The sequence below is a fragment of the Barbatula barbatula genome, assembly GCF_947034865.1.
Source record: "Barbatula barbatula genome assembly, chromosome: 10".
NCBI lineage: Eukaryota > Metazoa > Chordata > Actinopteri > Cypriniformes > Nemacheilidae > Barbatula > Barbatula barbatula.
Window position 1 is genome coordinate 16976087 of NC_136773.1, and position 21276 is coordinate 16997362.

Sequence of the window (21276 nt, forward strand, 5' to 3'; positions counted from 1 at the left end):
AGAAAAACGGTTAAGATGGAAAATCTCAAGATGTTAAGTAGTGTTATAATATATATAATATGCTGTCCAAACTAACGGAAGGTGATTTAACGCAAATATCTAAATATCTGCTGCATGATGCCAGCAAAGAAATAACTAAAAATAGTCCCAAATAAAACCATGACCTAAAAAAGCACTGCAATATATTTGATTCTGGATCTATATTTTTAATTGACCAAAAACCGATCTGGTTTTTCTAAGAAAAAATAAAAGAAACTCAAATATTTAAGCAAGCAGTCTGTACTCATCTCTTCAACCAATTTATTCCCATATTTATAACAAAACACGCTGAGAAGATCCCGTCTTCCCTTACTGATAGGACAAGGGTGAAATTAGGCCAATTCAAATACCATCATATTAGCGATGACAAGAACCCATTTCCACGCTCCCGCGGCCGCTCCTTTTCCACGGAGATCACGAGAACGATCCTAGTAATCTGGTTCCCATCGCTAGAAAGTACTTCGCAATAAGAGGAAGGAGGACATAATAAACCTTTTGCAGAAACTGCTGATCAAAGATAGAGGAAATGCAGTGCGACAATTGAACAGTTCGCGAAAAGTTCAAAAGAATGTGATAATCCAATTTCAATGCACACATCATCGAGGCCAGGACATGTTTGTTGAGGAGGAGGAGGAGGAGAATAAGCATTTGTTTTATAAATCCTAAAAAGTAGAAAAGACTACTCGTTTTTCGTTTCCCGTAACATTCTGTTGTCCCGAATTTAAATTGATCGATTTAGGTAATCTGATTATATCAGAATATTTTTGCATTTTGAATATTTATTCGTTAGTATATATAAAATAAAATTACAACCAATAAAATTATTCTATAGAACTAAATGATTCTTCGGACCCCGTCTTTTTTTTATAGACATTAGGACAGAATATACATTTCATGTTGAACCACATTCTATACTTTCGCTCCTTTGGAAATTGGCCAAACCTGTGGCTGGTGTCAAGCTAGCCTGAACAGATACTTTCAGACATCTAATTTCTTCACTTCATTCCTGAGGCAGGACTGCGCCCACCCCTTGTGTAAGCAATTTAAACCTGATAGGAGATCATCAGCTATCTGCAGCACATCTTTCTCAACTCCAGACCAAAGAAGAGCATCAGTCTGCCTCTGCAGTGACACACATTTCACTCAAGCATGCTTTTACGGTGAGCTGATCGTTCGCGTTGCGCCACTGCAATGATTTTTTGATCTGGGAGAATAAAAAGCATTTTGCTCCGAGCGTCTCAGTCACATGCCCTTCGTTTTATATTGATTTGCTCTTAAACCGCAGACAAGTACCTGAACGAATGAATATACCAATACACATTTTATAATATGAACTTTTTGCCAAGTGGAATATGTTTTTATCTGTCCGTGGCAATTTGCTGGTTCACATCAAGGGTCGACGCATCGTGGTGGTAGGTAGCCTTACATTTCATATTTTAGTCAATTTTATTATTAAGAAATTCAATTGAATACTTATCAAATAAGGTGTAGTCTAGTTGTTTTTGGAAATTCTTTTAGATGTGTTTTTCATTAACATATATGAATTCATGTAAAGTGAAAAAAAAATATTTTTTTACGAAGAATCGTTTTCCAGACTGTTGTTTAAATGTAGGCGATGACGTTTTTTATAGCATTTGATTGTGTCGGGTTTGCGTGTGTTTTGAAACTGATGACTAAAGAGATCTCCATCGTGCTTTCATCTTCATGCAGGTACATGGGAACTCTTGGATCGCAAGTGATGTGCGACAACATCCCTGGTTTAATTAACAAACAGCGTCAGTTGTGCCGCCAGCATCCCAAAGTGATGCAAGCGATAGGCACTGGGATTAAAAACTGGATTGGGGAATGTCAACATCAATTCAGGAACCACCGGTGGAATTGCAATACTATGCCGCGCGAGCACAATCTTTTTGGAAGGCTCTTGCATCGGAGTAAGACTGCGTGTTTTGTTATAAATCAAACCGTTTTGTGCAACATGTAATATGTTCTCTACACTCAGCCTGCAGTGAAATTCCTTATCTGATATCATATCGTATTACAGAATGTAAAACTTGATGAACTGGGTGTGCTTTTTGGTCCCTTCTGGTGGTGCTTATCTAAAATCTGTTTGCTTGCTGTGTGTGGCACTGTATATGTATGTTTTAATTTCACGTGGTATACATTTTTCATGTGCGTGCCAGTGTGGTTCAGCATAATTATTGTTTTTATTTAATTGTATTCTTTAAATTACATGGTGGATTTAATGCAGTTTAAGGAAGACTGGATTTTGGTATCTGGTGAGTCAATTCACCAGCTTCACTGGTCAGTCTAGGTTTACGACTGTAAGTGTCCATGACTCTTATTCCCCATTCTGTGTGTAAAATCATATTAATGGGAACATCCACAAAGAATCTCTCTGTCCCAGGCCTCTAAGCTGCTCTGCACATTAAAGTTAGGTTAAACCTTTGACTTTAATCTTCTTGCTTAAGGTATTCAGACCTCCCAGAAAGATTCCTAACTTCTCTGTGACACTGTGAGAATCTACTTATTGTCAATGTCAGCTCACTAATTTAAAAGAATTGCAGGGATTTTGTGGCCCTGACAAAGTTGCTAGAGAAAGAACTTTAGGCATGTGAAAAGCTGTAGCATAACTTTTGTTTTCCGTTTTGTTTTGTGGTGTTGTTCGTGCCACGTTTTCGATCAGAAACGCATAGCAGACGTCTCTCTAACGTGATCTCATATCTTTCATATATGCTAATTTTATGTCTATTAATGATTTATGGGATTTGTCTTTGTTTGGAAAATATAGTTTGCATTTTTAAAGTTTTGTATATTTTGACCTGGTAATGATTATTGTTAGTATAATAATAGATGTTTTTTTTATCTTAATCAGTTATGATATTCAGTATTTTATGCTACGAGAATACAAATAATATACTTTTTTTGGTATAAATCGCTTTGTAATGCAAACAGTGCATATTTTATGTAATTGTTATATATTGTTTTATCTATCAGATCATTGGACTTCTTGTGTTGTACGAATATATAATTTAATATGCACAGTTTACAGTATTACTTGTTTTTTCTCAGGCAGTGGTGAGGCCGCCTTTGTATATGCCATCTCCTCGGCAGGTATGGTCCACACTCTGACCAGGGCGTGTAGTCAGGGTGAACTAGACTCCTGCTCGTGTGACCCTGGAAAGAAGGGCACATCTCGTGATGCCAAGGGATCTTTCGAATGGGGTGGGTGCAGCGATCACGTCGACCATGCGATCAAGTTCTCTCAGCTCTTTATCGACGCCAAAGAGAGGAAGGAGAGAGATGCACGGGCTCTCATGAACTTGCACAACAACCGTGCAGGGAGGAAGGTAACAAACCAGCTTTCTTGCAAATAGCTGTCGAGACACGCACATCCTCTTGAGAAACAGACAAATCGTTATATATGACCATGATTATTGCAGACATTCTGTGCTTTTTCCATCCAGGCAGTGAAGCGCTTTATGAACCTTGAATGTAAGTGTCACGGTGTCAGCGGCTCGTGCAGCGTTCGTACCTGCTGGTTAGCCATGGCTGACTTCAGACAGACTGGTGACTATCTCCGCAAGAAGTACAACAATGCCATTCAGGTGGTGATGAACCAGTATGGAACAGGCTTTACAAGCACCTACAGAATGTTAAAGAGGCCTACCAAAAATGACCTAGTCTACTTTGAAGACTCGCCCGACTACTGTTTAAGCGACCATGAATCTGGTGAGTGCACTTGCTTTGTATGAAATGGATAGCGGTTAAGAAAGGGCTCTAATGCCATGAATTATTCTTTAATAAGTTGAGTCAGTGCATTTCTCAGCATTCTAGCTTGTTTTATAAGTCTGTGTGGTGTCTCCCCCCTGCAAGCCTAAAAATCAGCAATGCTTTAGTCTTGCCCCCAAACCCAGAGTGGATGTAATCAGAGGACGAGACCTATTTAGCTAGTTATTACATTCACAATAGTCATAACCCAATCCTGTAACCCGAATGCAGGTTAAGATTCCCTCCCTAAGGCAGAGGTTTATCTCTTTTTACCTTTCTGCGTGTATGTGTGTGTGTAAATACTGAATAACACCAGGTGTACTTATGTGGGAAGCAGTAAGGGAGGGGGTGCCTGTCAGACTGCAGATGATCCCTGCTATCAGGTGACGCTGTGTTTAGACACATTACCACAGTTTTGTGGGCAGAACGGGAGCTGAAATTTAATCCCGACGTGCAAATGCTATAAATCACTGCCTTCCACGGCACCTCTGTATTTTCCGCTTAAAACTGGCAGGAATATTTGGAGAGGTAGGTCATGCCTCTTTCAAGTGCCTGAAAGTGTAAAGGAGAGTTTAACTCATTTTGCAGATTTGTATGCGTATGTTTGTGCCTATATGCACATTTCAATTTAATGTGATAAACAAACTGGAGATAAATTAAAGATCACATCATGTTTATCGAATTATTTGCTTCACAGATAAACCTTAAAGGGATAGTTTATCTCCCAAAAATAATTCTGTCATCAATTACTCACCCGTTTGTAATTTCAAACCTGTATGACTTTCTTTCTTCCGTAGAAAACAAAACAAGACATTTTTGGAGAAAGTTGGTAACAGAACAGCACTGGCCCCCATTTACTTCTGTTGTATGGACACAAAACCAATGCATGTGAATGGGGGCCAATTAACAACATTCTTCAAAATATCTTCTTTTGTCTTCTGTGGAAAAAAAGAAAGTCATAAAGGTTTGAAATGACAAGAGGGTGAATAAATGATGACAGAATTTTAATTTTTTGGTGAACTATCACTTTAAAGTTACTTTCAGGGAAATGATAATGATAAATTATGGTAATCGCTATTGAAGTGTTAACCTGTGTTGACCTCTCTGGTGCGGTGGTTTGTGGGAAACCTTCCGTCTGTTTGATGTCAGTTTTAGGAGACACAGACCATACCTCCACTGCATATGTGTGAAATCCATTACTAGCTCCCACCACGGCCACACATGTTAAACTCATCTCTTTGCACCCCCTCATCTTAATTCAATAAGCAGATGCATACTCAGGTATACTCTGCCCATTATGTGAACGATATCAGGTCAGCATACCAGCCTGCTGTGTGGGGGTGTGGCCATGTCATGCCCAGACACATGCTTGCCTACTTGCAATTGAGTTCAGCAGACCAGCAGTGACACACCGATGCTGGCGCTACTTGTAGAGTTCAGGCATTCCCTGTGCTTTTTATAGTATAAAAAAAGAACAATTTGTATAGTGTAATGTCTCGACCTTACAAACAAAGGCTGCGGATTGTCACTCTAGGAGGCATGAAAGCGGGCGTATATTTCGAGTCTTTAGCAATTTCTGTATCAGCAACGATCAGCGGCACGTCTGGCTCATCGAGGGTGGGGTCCCTGAGATTAAAGTCATTGAAATGAGTATGTGATGAAGACTCTGAGCAATAGTTGATAGCTCCTATCATCAGTCCCTCATCTCACCAAGGACCAAGCGGTCATCTTTTTACACAGTGCAGACAAACACAGCCTCTTCAAGACAGATCTGTCTGGACACTATCAGACATCTGCCAGGCACTACACAGATGAGGTCTGCTTGCTTCAGGAATTTGTTCAAACATTCGCCACATTATTAGATTGTGACACGGCGGCATGGGATGAGGAATAATAAAGCATCATACACCAGCGGTGGCATGGTCTCAAAACCATAACCAACAGTTAAATGTTCTGTGTAATACACAACTATATGCTCATAATCAATGTTATTCATATAATATACAGCTAACCACATTCCCCTGCATAATTTAATATATAATGCTTTATTATAATATTATAGTAGCATAGTATCTGTACACACAATATACTGTCTATTGTGCTTTTGTCATATATTGTCCCTTTGACAAATGTGTATGGTCTATTAGATATTAATTTATACTATTTTGTTACCTGTGCCTTGTCACGTTTTAAACCTCTATGTGCACTGGAAGCTTATTTCTTTTTGTGTGGGAAGCACACTTGGCAATAAAGCTCTTTCTGATTCAGATTTTGAACATATACCAGAGTAAAATAGATGGTTAATGTCTTCTTTTTGTCTTATTGCAGGTTCTGTGGGGACAGGTGGCCGAGTTTGCAACCGTACATCCCGTGGGGCTGACAGCTGTGAGGTCATGTGTTGTGGGCGAGGATATGACACATCACGCATGAGCCGCACCGTCAAGTGTGAGTGTAAGTTTCTCTGGTGTTGTGCTGTGCACTGCAGAGACTGCCACGAGGAGGTGGACGTGCACACCTGCAAAGCCCAGTCCACTACATGATCCCACTGCTACCACATCTCAGTTAGCTTGTAGTTTGCAACGCCAAACCTTAGAGCAAGGTCTGCAGTGCTTTGCTATGACAAATTAGGTACAAGTAGACCAGTCATTGCAGCATGACATACACAAATGAGCAGCGATTTCAGATTTGTTTAGTCAGTTTTATAGCACAACTGATTTTGAAGTCTTAATTAGATGTATCGAGCATTTTGTGTTTATCATTCTAACTGTCTTATTTTTCTTACCATAACACATATTTATTATTGCTTTGTTGTATAAGAATGTTTATCTTAAATGTGTTTCATATTATAAATGTAAATACAGACTCTATGTAATTTAAAATAAAGATTACATGTATGATATGTTCCAATTATTGTCTAGAAAGGTTGGTGTCCTATTTGTATTTTAGGAATTAAGCTAATGACATTTTATCATCAAATTATATCAGAAATGTGTTTTTAAAAACTCTGTATTTTGGATGATAAATCATTGTAAAACTCATTTTTTTTACCATCATGTATTTATTAATGTGGCTCTCTTAAGAGTGTATTACACACATTATGGTTGTTCACGATTTGTGAATATAAATGTTTGATAATCATCAAAAAACTGATCACGGGTCATCATAAATTAACCATATGAAAAAATGATAGAATTGGGCCCATATAAAAAACTGTCTCTCATAAACCTACTGCTTCAATATATATATGTTGCGCGTACAAGTGCGTGTAAATAAGCATGCGTGTGCATAAAACACGCATATGCATAGATATAATTACATAGGCCAACCAACATGTATTTATCAAAGTCTCAAAATAATTGCTATATTAAATTAAAGATAAAATATTTTTAAGTACTTTTAAATGTGTATAGGAAAACAAAAACATTCCATCAACCCAGAGCCGGGTGTACCCAAAAATGCAATTACAGACCGTCCACCGTTGGAGGGCAACCAAAGCAAACCATCATAATACGGGTAAAGGACTTAATTCTGTTTGTATCAAATTCGTTTTATGAACGTCACCACATGTTAATTTAGTATGAATTTAATGCAGATTGCTCCTGGAAGTAAATACTCAAATGCTTAATCGTATAGTCTTCATAGTTAACTCTAGGGCGATCACGTAATATATTGTCAATATTTGGTTTGAACTCTGTACAACTGCAAACCTGCTTGCATTTAAACTATTCGCATCTTTATATCAAATAAATTCATTTACAGTCGCGCATAAATGCATTTTCTCCTCCAACCGCATTCCTTCACTTTCACGTGCGGTGCTCATCTCTAGTTCGACTCTGCGCAGAGCGACCGAAGCCCGACACCAAAATACCGCGAGACTTTATGTCATACGTCGATCAGTCTGCGCAGCTCCGCATGAAGTCAAACACACCTACTCTTCAAACGAAGGCGGAGCAGCCGAGCATGGCTTCGTGCGCACACACGCAATATGGACACTACGCACGCGCATGGCTAAACTGTTAGCTATCCACAGCCAAAGCACTTATTTAGTTTTCTGCGAGACAAACGTTTGTCACCCCTGACCGAACGAAACTGTCACTGACGCAGAGGTACGACATATTCGAGCCTTGCGCACGGCGTAGCGTGTTGAAGTGAAATTGATAACAGGACATGTTATGAGCGACACTAACAGGTTAAGTAAGTTTAAACTTTAGCTGGCTAGCTGGTTGCTCGGGCACGCGACCGCTCAGAGTAGGTGTGGGTTGCAGAAAGAGAGAGAGAGGGGTTCAGTGAGAGTGAGGAGCGCGTGTCTGCGTGCCTCCGATTGAACACGATGTTCTATTCAATGTTTGACTCTTCTGCTGTCTGGATATTTGCATGCTACTGTTAAACATAAGTGTAGGTTACGGTCTTTCTAGATATGTAAAAAGTGATAGGTGTTGGTTGCCAGTGTTGCACGCATGGACAAATTCACATATCAGACAGGGGAAATGACCAGACGTAGTTTGCATGACACTTACATTGTTTGAAGACAAATTCTATTTTCCTGGCTCTGTTCTATTTTAGAGTCTATTTCACAAACCTTTCTTCATTCCAATTGTGTTGCCTTTGTACGAGTAAATAAAAGTGTTGGTTTGTTATAGAACTTGGACCAGATCTGTCATTTGTTGTCTCTGAGAGCCTGACCTCTTCAATGGCTGCCTCTGGCTCGTCCAGCACAGTGCCTGAAGGATTTCACTATGAGACCAAGTATGCCATCCTCAGCTACCTCAGCCTGTTACCATCATCAAGATCAAGACCATCAGGGCGTACAGCTGCAGAGGGTAAGTACTTGTATGCATCATATAAAATGTGTCCACACACAAGATCAGGATTTTATATTTCAATAATCAACCTATTTATTAATATGTCTAAATCACTTGCTGCATGGGGAAATGCACAGTTGTTTTGTTGTTTTAATGTAGTTTTGTGTTCATGTAGAAAAAGGAGCCTGTGTTAGGTATGTCACGGATGAATTGTTTAAAAAAACTGTAACCATAGAAATGTCTGCAATGTCATTGTGACCGCAAGAACGTTTGTGAGCTAAATTGTTTTATGCATATGGTGAATGCAGTATTAAAGTACTGGCCACCCTGCCGTTTTCCAGTATGGTGCAGCAAGAAATCTGGTTGAATAATACTGTGTTAATTCAATTCCAGTCCCAAGCAGACTTGGTCTAAAGTTACTGAGGTCACATTCCTAGTCCAGGAATCTCCATTTTGTCCTTGAACAAGTCCTATAACTCCAGGGGTTTCCTTATAAAGTTATTTTATTGTATGCAAACTTCTGCAACCAGTGTAATATGAAGGCCTGAAGGTATTGCAAGTAAAGCTGGAACAAATCTGCTGAAGTTCAACCACTGTGTGGCATGTGGTAAACAGAATGGGTCTTTCTTAAACCTTTAAGATTAGACTAGAGTAATCAATTCTGTGGGTTGATGGGAGTCACATATAGACCCATTCTTCGAGTTCTCACTCCTTGGAAAATCCGAAAAGTTCAATGAGCCATTGAAAGGTCACTCACCATGAAGTTTGACTTTATTTTCCACATTATCATTGAAAATTATACACGTTTCCTTGTAGCATGTGACCTGTACTAAAACGTAGTGGATGCGGATTCCAGATGAAGCGAAGCATACATATGTCAAGAACAGTTAGTCTGGTTGACTTTGAACACAATTTGAAGATGAGCTGTAGCTGCCTGTTGGAGAATTTGAGGCCTTGGGCACATCAGCAGTTTAATGAGGAATGTCCTGTTTTTCCTCTGCTCGGCTTTTCATTCAGTCAGCTTTAAGAGTAGATTGAGCTTCTGATCTCTCGTTCCGCTCGACCTGCTCTGCACTATGACAGACTGTCATGTGCCATCAGCATTGGGTTGTTCACATGCCGCTGAAATAAACTGAAGCACATCCTTCTCAAACCTGACCATAGATGTACCCACACTGAGAAATGTTGATGTTAGAACCTGTTGACTTTTGTAACTTTGTAAAGGCTGTGTTTTTCAACCTTACTGTTAAATGTTAATGTTGTGTAACTGAACATGTTGAAAGCAAAATCCAAGGTCCCATGTTCGATTCCCAGTCAGTACACATACTGTAATATAATGTATTGGTTGAATGCATTACGAGTTGGGATGAATCTAAATAAACACAATAAAATTGTATACATGGTTTTGCGCTCTCTTTCTCTCCCTATCCTATTCTCTCTGTATATTCTCTCTAATCCACCCTTTTTGTTTTTGTAGTCAGTCACTAAAAAGTCTGTGTGGTCGACAGAGCTGAATGCCTTTGGTCTTCTAAGCCCAGGATACCTGTACACTAAATTATTCACTACTGTGTGAATGAAATGCCATTCAGCAGTGTATGGGACCCGATTCACATTTTGCGTCTTTTATTTTTTATTTAGACGCAAATCGGTCGTGACGCAGGCGCATTTTTCTAGGCGCGTCGGCTCCGCATCGAGATGGAAATAGACTTATAAACTTTTTGGAGTGCAGCATGGTCACCGCTTGTCACCAACTCGTATTTTAGGTGCAATTTTAGCCACGAAATGTAAATCGGGCTTTATTGTCCTAAAGAGAGAAAACATAGGCGATTATAGAAATGTGGTGCATGTGGAGTTAATCATTTATATCCATATGCTTGTGATCTGACAATGACATGTCCTGTTGTATTTCACAACAGAAATAAAAATACATAAAGAATAATATGTATTATAAAATGTTTTTTTAGATTATAATTGCATTAGTTATAATAGCAATAATACTTTTATTTCCTCTTGACTTTATCAAAGTGTTGAACAAAATATACCTTCTCATAATGGAATTCCTACTGGCCTCCTTTGCAAAAATGTGACAGTATTTAACGTTCTTGAAATCTGTCAATATTTGGAAAGCTGTTATTCGATCATTGGCTCAGTTTCACCTTTCGTATCCTTGTCACTTCATTAGCTCCATCGTTCAAACAAAACATTTGTCCACTGATCACAAAAGAGTTTATTACCTTCAGTGTGCAGATTGGTTTTCTGATCATGAACTCCTCAGTCATCACAATTTAGAGGCCTAATTCTCTAGTCATAATCAGATTGCTCTTAAGTAAATGAAGAACATATATTTATGTACTTGCAGTTTAAGAAAAATGTTTGTTGCTGACATCTGTCTGTACATCTGTTGTGATTCCAAGCAGGAGAGAGCCACTCATCACAGGAAATGGAAAAAGAGAGAAAGAACAGTCTGAAGAAACAGATCGAGAATGAGTTGAAGCAGCTGGAGGAGGAAATTGCAGCATGTATTCATTTTTTTACTGTACTTTCTTTCATTAAGAACTGGACCAGAGTTCTGAGTCTGTCATCTTTCAATCTTTCTGATAAGCTTTTTCCAGGACTGGCTTTGATCGCCATACATCTCCAGTATTTAGTCCAGCTGATCCAGAGAGCTCCATAGAGGATAGCCTGGCAGTGCTGGGGGACCGCGTCTCATGGGACCTGGACACACACCTGTCCTCTGCCACTCACACACTTCTAAACAGGTCTGTTCAAGCGGGAGGATTCCTGTTCAGATTTTGACAGTTGAAAACAGATCTCGCAACTAAAATGTACTTGGCAGAGGTCTGTGCGGATGAAATGTATTTTGTATACAGCCTGTGCAAACAGATATGAAGTATTATACATTAGTACTTGTAACATGAGATTAAATGACTCTTTCTGACATCTTTTACCTAAATATTGACAGAAAGTTTTCATTGTATGTCAACTTAATGCTTTTCAGAAGAGTCAGCTATTTCTGTTACTATGTCAAACAGTCTGAGATCGCATGGGAAATCTGTGATTCCGAATGAAACTAAAACATGGATATAAACAAAGTTTAAGGATTCTGAGTAATGTAAAATAAAGAATTAGGACAAGAAATGAATAATATGTGAAATTGTTATGCTGATGATATAATTATAATGACAATAATGAATTAATAATGACCATAAAATGCAAAACAGTAACATTTTAGCGCCCTCAGACATTCACTTCTGAGCAGTGGATTATGCTTGTGTCTTTTGTACAGTGATTTGAGCTTTGAATGCTTCAGAGAAGCAGTTGAGGAGCTGTCCTCTCATGCTCAGTCAGGATGGAGCAAGGTAACACACTATAAGTACACACATACTGTAACATACTGAAAGGAATAGTTACCCTCATGTCGACTTAAATACTAATATCCAGTATGACTGTCATTTGTTTTTTCCTCTTTATTTAGGTATTGGTACCCTTAGTATTGTTACAGGCACTGCTGGCTAGAGGGCAGCCGCTGGGCTCTCTGCTAGAGTATGGACTACGATACATTGAGGAATCAAAATCAGACTTTATCATTCAGCAGGGTGGATGGGTGAGTCTCTGTACTGGTTAGTTTTACTGCATGTAGTTTAAACTGGATGGACTCTTCTAAACCATAGAAGTGTGGTTGCATTGAGTGTTTTTTCTTACGGAGGTTATGGTTTGTGCATTTGAATGTTTTTAGTTTTTTTAATAGTTTTCAATGTACTCTTATATAGTCAGTGTTTTCAAGATACAGCTGCGTTCCAAATGTTCATTTAATCAGCATTTCTAGATTGTGGCCATTCCAGTCCAGTGTCTGGGGAATTTCAACAAAATCAAACCTCAGGTACATACACCATGTCTACACCGGACTCGACAGGCGCAATGTGACATGACAACCTGCTTGTTCTTAATGGCTGTGTCGTGTTGCTCTACATCCAGTGTGGATTTTTTTTATGTATAATGGGTTCTAATGCTTTTCTTGTGTCTTTTGATGTGTCGCGCCGGGCGCGTCCAGTGTAGACACTCTGTGTTTCTGTTGTATTGCCTGAAAGTAAATATATACATGTTTTCTTTGAAGTTCGAAAAAATAGAGCATGTTGTTTTACCAGTTTCTCCACTTTTCATTTCCTGCAAATAAACACAATATTTTTATTTGAGATTTGGTAAAAATAATGTTAGTAGTTCACAGAACGAAAAAAAGAAAATTTTACCCAAAACTGAAAATAGCTTTGTCAGGAGAGGGAGCCAGAGACAAGTTTATTGTTCCTAAAAATATATTTTTATTTTGATGGGTATTGCTAGCCAAAAGTTAGAAAGCTTCAAATTTGTGCTCTAAGGTTACGTCATCCATGCAAACCTCTGCATTGTAGCTCATTGTGCAGTTGTGAGACGAGCAGTGCAGCTTTCCACAATTATAGTGTTTCTACAGTTTCTTCCACACCATTCTATTTTCCTTTGTATTTTTTTAAACAGCAAAGATTTCGAGCTTCTGAGCTGGTCTCTTTTCATGGTAATTCATATTAAAGGTTACTGATGAATTATAAAACTATGGAACAGCAACAATTATTTTGTAACATATAATGTGCTCACTCACTTACTTACATCTTCATCTTATCAAAATTAATGTTATTTTATTGTTCAAAGTAAAGACTTTTGGGAAGGCTATCTTGACTTCATGCAAATGTTTTATGCAAATAGATCTTCATTTGAAATGATGTCATAAAGACAGATGAAGGTCATGTTTGTCTAAAACATCCCAATTTGCTCACAGTTTATCGAAGATGAGGCTCGTCCTCATGAAAGACTCGTTTCATGTGTTCTGTGTGTGAGCTGAAGAACTCAGTCAATGGGATTAATTTAATTACAGCATTTGGCCATTGTTTTGTACTGGAAGAACGCAGTGCACACCCACATTCCAGTGACAAACCAAGAGCTTCTTCAGATAATACTTGTAAGGATGGACAGGTTGGGATATGTGCGGATGCTTGAATACAGGGAGGAGTCTGATAGGGAGGAGGAGACAGTGTAAGCAAACCAAATTTCCTGCTCCGCAGTTACAGCCCCACTGCTCTGACAGCCCTGCGTGTGTCCTGCAACCTTTCTTCTTTCTCTCTGCCGCTCTTTGACACGTCCTCTGGGGTCAGTTGTGGAGTCGAGCTGTGCGAGTTTAAGAAACGAACACAGGCAGGTAGGAGAGCTTCTTCTGAAATTCTGGGCGAGTGGGAACTTGACCCTGTGTACTTGTGGTTTTGTCGTATTTGTTTAACAGCTTTTGTTATCATACATTTTTTAGATCCAGGTGCTTTTATCAGCCCTATGGATGCCCTATGCAGTAGATGATACAATTATAAACACTTTGCTGTGAAAAAAAACATACTAGGTTTAATTTGTATGGTGTTTATACTCTATTAAAGGGGTCATTCAATAAATATTGAATGTAAGGTTTCATCCGTTTTGTCTTTTAACCTGAAATTGCTTGGTTCTTTTCTGTAATCTGTAAAGCATTTGTTGTTTGCCCCTTTACAGAAGCATAGTAGTCTGTATGTTTTTTGGCTGGTTTATTTAAAGAAAACACAACAGGAATCATTCATGAATCAAGCAGAATGAATTTATGATGATTGTAAAACATGAGCAGCACAAATGCAATCATTTATTCTAGAATGCAAGCAGTTTGCACATCAACTTTACCAAGAGTGATTTACAATGCATTTGATCTATATATTTGACCAGTATCTGGATTCCCTGGAAACGAAACCCATGGACCGGTTGAAATCCAAGCAGCAAGGAGACATTTTGCAAACTAACACAGCCCTTAAGTCTGTTTCATAGAATATGGATGTCTGATTTGATATTATGAGTCAGCAATTAGACCACTGGTGGGATTTTAGACCAAGAATCAGTTTTTTTACGGAGTCGCTAATACCCTGTATCTGGAAAGGGAGGGACATTTGATCTTGTAAGCAGCCTCGACCAATCCCCTTCCCGTCTGCTGAGTTGACCTTCAGTGTCCGTGTCTCATGGCTCTGACATCAGCAGAGACTCGTGAGATGGACTGATGTGATGTAATTTGACTCCTGTTGTGTTGGATAGGACAAACTGCTTCCAGAGCACCCCGTCCGTATATCCGCAGATGTCAAATGTGATGTGCCCTATCTTGAGTCATGTCAGGTCGCACAACCCAACACAATGCTCCGGCCTCTTAGTATTACATAAGTGAATTTCACTGAGTCAATGTGCTGCTCTCGTCACGCAAACAGAGGCCATCAGCCACCCCCACCCAGGTGGGGGCATAGAGGAGGATACAAAAATAAATCTGATAAACCCTCATATAAAATGGCTGACCCAGTTTCACTGTCTGAAATTCACTAACAGTGTTGGATTATGGTGACCAGTATGCTCAAAATTTAGGCCTGGTGTAAGAAGCATGCAGCTCCTTCATCTTGAGTATTCATAACACACATTACAGGGTTTGCGTGTGTCATTTGTTAGAAAATGTATTAATGTTTTATAAATGTTTATTACACGGCTCGTTGGAATGCTTGATTCTGATTGGCCAATCGCGACATTTGCAGGTTCGTTATTCCCAGAAAACAACCTCTCAAAACTAATAACACACTGTAACCTGGATGCAGCAAATCACAAAGTTTTTCTGACAAATTAAATTGAAATACATCTTTTAATAACATGTTTGACTTTATATTTACAAATTATTAAACCAAACTGACTTTTGAACATTGGTTCTTACCTTAAAACAGGAAAAACGTATTTTCCTCGTGGAAGGTCAGCATTCAGTAAAAATGCGCTAATGCATTTTTCAAATTCACATATCATGTCTATACGCTTTGCGTAGGGTCCTGATCACACTGTCGGGGCTTATTTTTGCGATAACAACTGGCTGCATGTACTTTATCCTTTAAATTGAATAAACGCAGCCCAGCAGTTTTTTTATTTGTGAATGTGAAGGGTTGTCCAGTAGCTCCCTTTAGTAGGTCGCATAAGACAGTGAATCAATTATTGTTGTTACCAGAACATGCTCCGTGTTCAAAGACAAACAGGATGTGGAAATCTTGACATTTCAGTGCACCCTCAACAGATATGTGTTTATCTTTGGTGTGGATCCCCTAAAAATTAAGCCGCCACAACGTTGTACCATAGTCATTGTGTACTGATGCCATTAAGCATTTGAATGTAATACATTTAGTGGGCACATTGGTTCCCATGCATTAGTTAGTTGCCCTGTTATAGCTCTAGAAGAGTTTTATGGGCTGTACCACACCCCATTGTCATTCATAGATCCTCCCATGTATGTACACATGTATTTTAGTTTGACTAGGGTGCATGTTTTCAAGCCTCATCTTGCATAGAAACATCTATCGTATGTAGTCATAGCCCAATATGGATACATACCATTGTTCTGCAATAAAATAAAATAAAATTTGGCATATAAAGTAAGGACATCTAAGTAAATACTGATCATAGTAAATACCTCATAGCAGGGGTTTCATCACATATTGATGTCAGTAGACTTTTATTAAAACTAGTGCATCTCGTAGCAAGATAACACATTGCTTACAACCTTTTACACGGCCATTAGATTTTCAAGATGGATGCTTGGGTTTCAATTTTTTTTTTGTTGTTGCGACAGATGTTGGATTACATTTGAAACTAGCATGTGGACTGTTGTGGATTACTGCAATGAGAATATTGCTCTAGATTAGAAAAGACGCACACAAAAGGTCCTTATGATAGATGGGCTTTCGTTTGCCGAAATGCAAATAAGCAAAAACAGATGCCTTTACATACAATGACGACTAATTCAAATGCCTTAATTTTGCATGGTTGACCTAGTTTTCAATATGTGGCAACCAGAGGCACAGGCACACCACAGTATAATATAGTTTTGTACAGGAATGAGAGTGTGTGTGAATTCCAAGGTTTGTTGATTGTTGAGCTGGTCAATATTTTGCCCTCATGCCGGTCTCTGTTGCTTTAAAGGAAATGAGTTGGATTACAGTAGGGAACCCAGCCGCACTACTTTTTTTAAATGACCTAGCTGTATTCCTGGTGTACTCCACTGGGTGGCAACTGGTTTCTATGCTCTAGTCTTAAAGTCGTTTGAATAACATAAACAATCCTTTAAAAAGGTATTTAGTCTCATATTAGAATTAGTTTGACCCTTTTTTGTCTTACAAAATGATGTCTGAAAGGGATTAACAAAACGAAAAATGTTCAATCAAACCACCAATACTAAACATGTCAAGTTTTTCTCAAAGCTTAGTTTAGTTTATATTCCAAACACAACAAGTATGCGACATGCATATACAAATTCTGTACGTGAATAATTTTTAAGGAAAATTAGTCTACAATTAAATCTAACAGTGTTGATCTTATTTAGAGCAGGGTTTCTTTCCCTTGAAGAATTGTAACAGTGTCTGTGTGGTTATGGTGGTTGTGGGGTGGTTTTATACACACTTTATGAATCACATCAGAGATCAAACTGACAAATTAAACCATGCAGCTGAGATCGGGCATAACGAGTTGCTAAAGAAGGAAATGCGTATGTTGTCTAGACCACAAATTGAAAAACAAGCATAAGCATCTATTCTTATGGCTCATTTACTACAATAACACTGTTCAAAACACGTACATAGTTGTAACATCGTCACTAACCATATCAGTCACTGTTTTTGGTAGAAATTATATTTCTATATTGCAAATATTCAAAATGGCAAAGACTCAGCCCATGATCAGCTCCAGGGTGATCAAAGAAAGTCTGATGTTTCCTGTGAGTACTGTAACAATTAGAATATGTGAAGCCAAGCTATTGTTGAAGCAAAGTCCCATTGTTGAAAAAACAACATGTGGTGAAGAGGCTGCAATTTGCCAAAGAAAACACTGACTGGCCTAAAAAGAAATGGCGCAACATTTTGTGGACTGATGAAAGCTAGATTGTTCTTTTTGGGTCTAGGAGTCACAGACAGTTTGTCAGACGACCCCCAAACACTGAATTCAAGCCGAAGTACTCTGTGAAGAAGCATGGTGACACAAGCATCATGATATGGGGATGTTTCTCATACTTTGGTGTTGGGCCTATTTACCGGATTCCGGGGATCATGGATCAGTTCAAGTACTAAAGATGTCATGTTGCCTTATGCCAAAGAGGAAATGCCAACAAGATACATTTTTTTTAACGTTTCTTAACGTGATTTAGAATAGAATGTGAATGTGTTCCCAATGCATTTGTGTGCACTTTTTTTAAACACACTGCTATTATTTTGAACTCAAAATCCAAAGTGACTTACATTGCATTATACTATACATTTATTTCTGACTATGTGCAATCCCTGGGATCGAACCCACGACGTTGCTAGCGTCATTCTCTAACCACTGAGCCACAGGAAAGCTTACATTTAAAAACAGTTAGACATTTTAAACGGATGACAAAATTATTTGAATTGCAAATTTAATAAATTTGTTTATTTGTTTATTAACACAAAGAGAGTGTTTTTTTAAGTTATCCCATTCATCTGAACAGGTGCACAAGTTCTGTGAATTGACTTTCTTTTAACATGTACTTGTATGTGTGCCTTAAGTAAACAATGGAGCTTTGAATGAATGAAGATTTGTGACTAATTTGTTTATGCAAATATTTTCTTCATCTCAGTATTTACTTATTATATATGTGTCTGTCTACTATATATAAATGGATAAACTTATCAGTGTTTGCTCTTATATCACAGGGCACTGTGTTCAGCCTGGAGGAAACTGAAGACCCTGGTGTGATCATAGCTGAGGACAGTAACGACATCTACATCCTGTCAGGTGAACAGGCCTCAGATCAGCTAAGCCCACCTGCATCACTATTGACTCTAGGAGACAGTAGTGGGCCAACTTCCTGGCAGACAGAGAGTCTTCCTGTGTCACTGGCAGGACACGAGTCTTGGGCCCAGGTTGGAATAATGGACCCAGATGATGTCAAGAGTCTGGACAGTGCAGAAGGTGTGGCAACCGCTGAGGAGCAAAGCGAGAACAACTCCTCGAACTCTGACATCGTCCATGTGGAACGCGAAGATGCTGAACTGCTAGAGGAGGGAGGAGAAACGATGGAGGAGGCTGAGCTTCAGAGTAGTATTCTTAGTGTGCTGGGCAGTGAGAGTGAGCTCGCTGCTGTCAGAGAGGAAGTGCCACCGGAGCCAGCTGTGTATGTAGAGCAACCAAACGTTGTTTTTGAGATGCCCCCTAAAGTAAGTGATGTTCCACCCCCAGCCACAGCGGAGAAAGAGAATTTAGCCCATAATACTGCTACTAGTGTCACCTCTTTCCTTGTGCCTGAACCTGAACTTCAGTCTCAGCCTGTGCCTCTTCTAGCTCCTGTGGAGTCACAATCAACATCCTTAATCCAAGATCTTCTCTCTGACATCGTCCCACCACCCGATCTTGAACCGGAACCTGTCCAAGCCACCCTAGAGCAAGAGGTACTTCCAGGGGTTGAGCAAAAGGCCACTTCTCCAGCCCAAGCGCGCCCCGTCTCCACCTCTACCAAGCCCCCGCTTCACAAGCAGTCTGTGCCACAACCTGAGTCCTGTGATCTCCCTGTCCTGCTATATGGCGGTGCTGCCCTGGTGGCTATCGCTGCAGTATTGGCCTGTGGAGTATTGGCCTATAGGAAGAAGTAAAAAGTCTATGACTGTCTGTAATATCACTGTCTCTTTTGCCCTTATGGAAACCTGGGCCCACAGTGCTGCCAAAAGCTGCACTTTATCAGACAAATACTCCTCTTCTTTGTGTCCTACCATTTTCTCTTCTGTTCTCTGGCTTTTGTTTGATCATGTTCATTTGTTGGCATAGTTTATTAGTTCTTTTAAACCAGCTTAAAGACTGGGTGGGTACGCTGGATGCAAAGACATCTGTTTTGGTGAGTTGATGTTGTTGTTGTGCTGTATTTGTGAACAACAGTGAGCTGTTCGCTGGCTGTGACCTAGGTTTTGCCTGATTGTTTAACTTTCAACACTAAGGCTTTTGATCTTTGAACGTAAATGGACATAGTTAATTTTGTTTTGTTAGTAAAGTGTGTTTGTTATTATTTATAATTAATTCATTTTGATTTTAAAGCACAGGCTTGGGTGATACTGCATGGTTACTTTGTGTATCTGAACTTGATTGTAAAGTACAAAGCTTTATAGCTTTGTATAGATATATTTTGGTTTTGCACGAAATCTTTCTTTTACCAGTGCAGTGTCTTGATGCTGGATTATCTATGCATTAGATTCGTATAATCCACTGTAAATTAAATTTAGAATGAATTAATCCTGATTAGACTTGCATGCATAGGTAACTCCCCCTTTTAAAAACAAAAAAATTGAAACCTAAGTCACAGCCTTAAAAGGGAAACCCCTTGTGTTCACATAACATATATTTAAGTTAAGCAATTCATCATGTAAAGTTTCTTTGCGGTATAAATGGATGGTACGATTAGAAAAATGTAGTAATGTTTTTTTGTTTGTGTGTGAAAATGATACACCAGCACAATCAGATTTGTCATGACCACAGGCCACAATGGACTGAATTTATGTCGTATCTGGAAAAAGAAGGTCAAATTTAGTTTTCTAAGATTGTATTTTATAAATTGCCCCGATTCTGGGTCAGCACTAAGTTTACTGCTTTCAGTAAACGGTGCATTCTTAAGTGCGACTGTGAAAATAGACAGGCTTTTAGTTTTATATATAAACCACTGTGTTTCAGAGTAACATGAAGAGAATATATAAATTAAATTAGTAGTGCTACGGTAAAAACTATTTTCTAAAGGCTACATTGCAGAGATTGTATGCTGAATTTTGACTTCAGGTTGGGGACCAGAATGCCTCATAAATTGTCCATAAAAGTCAATCATGAGAATATGATTGGAATCAGTAGAATAACACCTTTACTATTGTGTTTTGTCTCTTGTACTACATAGTACAAAGTATTGTCTCTTTTCCGCCTCCAAGATGATTGTTTTGTGCTGTTGCTTGTCTTTATGATTAAAGACCGTTTTAGTACAGTCCTGTCACAACCTTTCCCTGCTTTGTGCCTATCCAAGAGACTCTGCTCAAAACAAGAGAAAACAAAAGCAGAAGTATCACTACAAGCAGAATCCACCTGTTGTCAGTGGCTGGCAATCTCAACTCAAACAAAGTGCTATTTTTCTCAAGTGAGGCGTTTAGTACTGTTGAAAAAAGCTGTGAAATAAAAGCATTTTCTGTTAGGGGAACAAATGGTCTTTTGTGTATTGATTTGAGCATGAATTTGTTCATGCAAAAATACAACGATTAAACTAAATGGCCTGAAATCTAATCTGATGTATAAACTAAGGTTTAGTTCCTGTATTTAGTACTTGTCTGACTCATGTTCATAAAAGAATCACCGTAGGCATAAAACCAGTTTCAGTTTACTTGATAACAGTTCGTGTTTAGTTTGAGCATACTCTGAGCTGTTTTCAGCACGTGTCACACTTTCCGGTTCACGGGCCCCACGAACTCTGGATCGAACCAGAGTTTACAGAGAATGTTTCACATAGCATTGTGCAACAGCTGAACCAGATCTAAAGAAGCTTAGGTTTTTCTGGGTTAATTTACTCAGTTACTCAGTACTA

The 21276-nt window shown here is 38.9% G+C and overlaps 2 protein-coding genes across 9 annotated transcripts; both read left to right on the forward strand.

The window, feature by feature from the left end:
* Positions 1-689: 689 nt before the first annotated feature.
* On the forward strand, positions 690-6844 carry wnt2 (wingless-type MMTV integration site family member 2). Its single transcript, XM_079466563.1, has 5 exons — positions 690-1451; positions 1750-1970; positions 3109-3386; positions 3504-3768; positions 6136-6844. Exons 1-5 carry the CDS (start codon positions 1369-1371, stop codon positions 6345-6347), a joined length of 1059 nt encoding a protein of 352 aa, XP_079322689.1. The 5' UTR covers positions 690-1368; the 3' UTR covers positions 6348-6844.
* Positions 6845-7731: 887 nt separating this feature from the next.
* Positions 7732-20893, forward strand: bcl2l13 (BCL2 like 13). 8 transcript variants are annotated; one of them, XM_079466294.1, is made up of 7 exons: positions 7732-7996; positions 8448-8627; positions 11027-11128; positions 11212-11368; positions 11896-11968; positions 12085-12213; positions 18386-20893. In XM_079466294.1, exons 2-7 carry the CDS (start codon positions 8498-8500, stop codon positions 19319-19321), a joined length of 1527 nt encoding a protein of 508 aa, XP_079322420.1. In that variant the 5' UTR covers positions 7732-7996; positions 8448-8497; the 3' UTR covers positions 19322-20893. The 8 variants fall into 8 exon arrangements, with proteins under 8 accessions (XP_079322420.1, XP_079322419.1, XP_079322414.1 ...); XM_079466293.1 differs by having other exon boundaries at positions 7753-7913; XM_079466288.1 differs by having other exon boundaries at positions 7755-8001; positions 11024-11128.
* Positions 20894-21276: the final 383 nt, after the last annotated feature.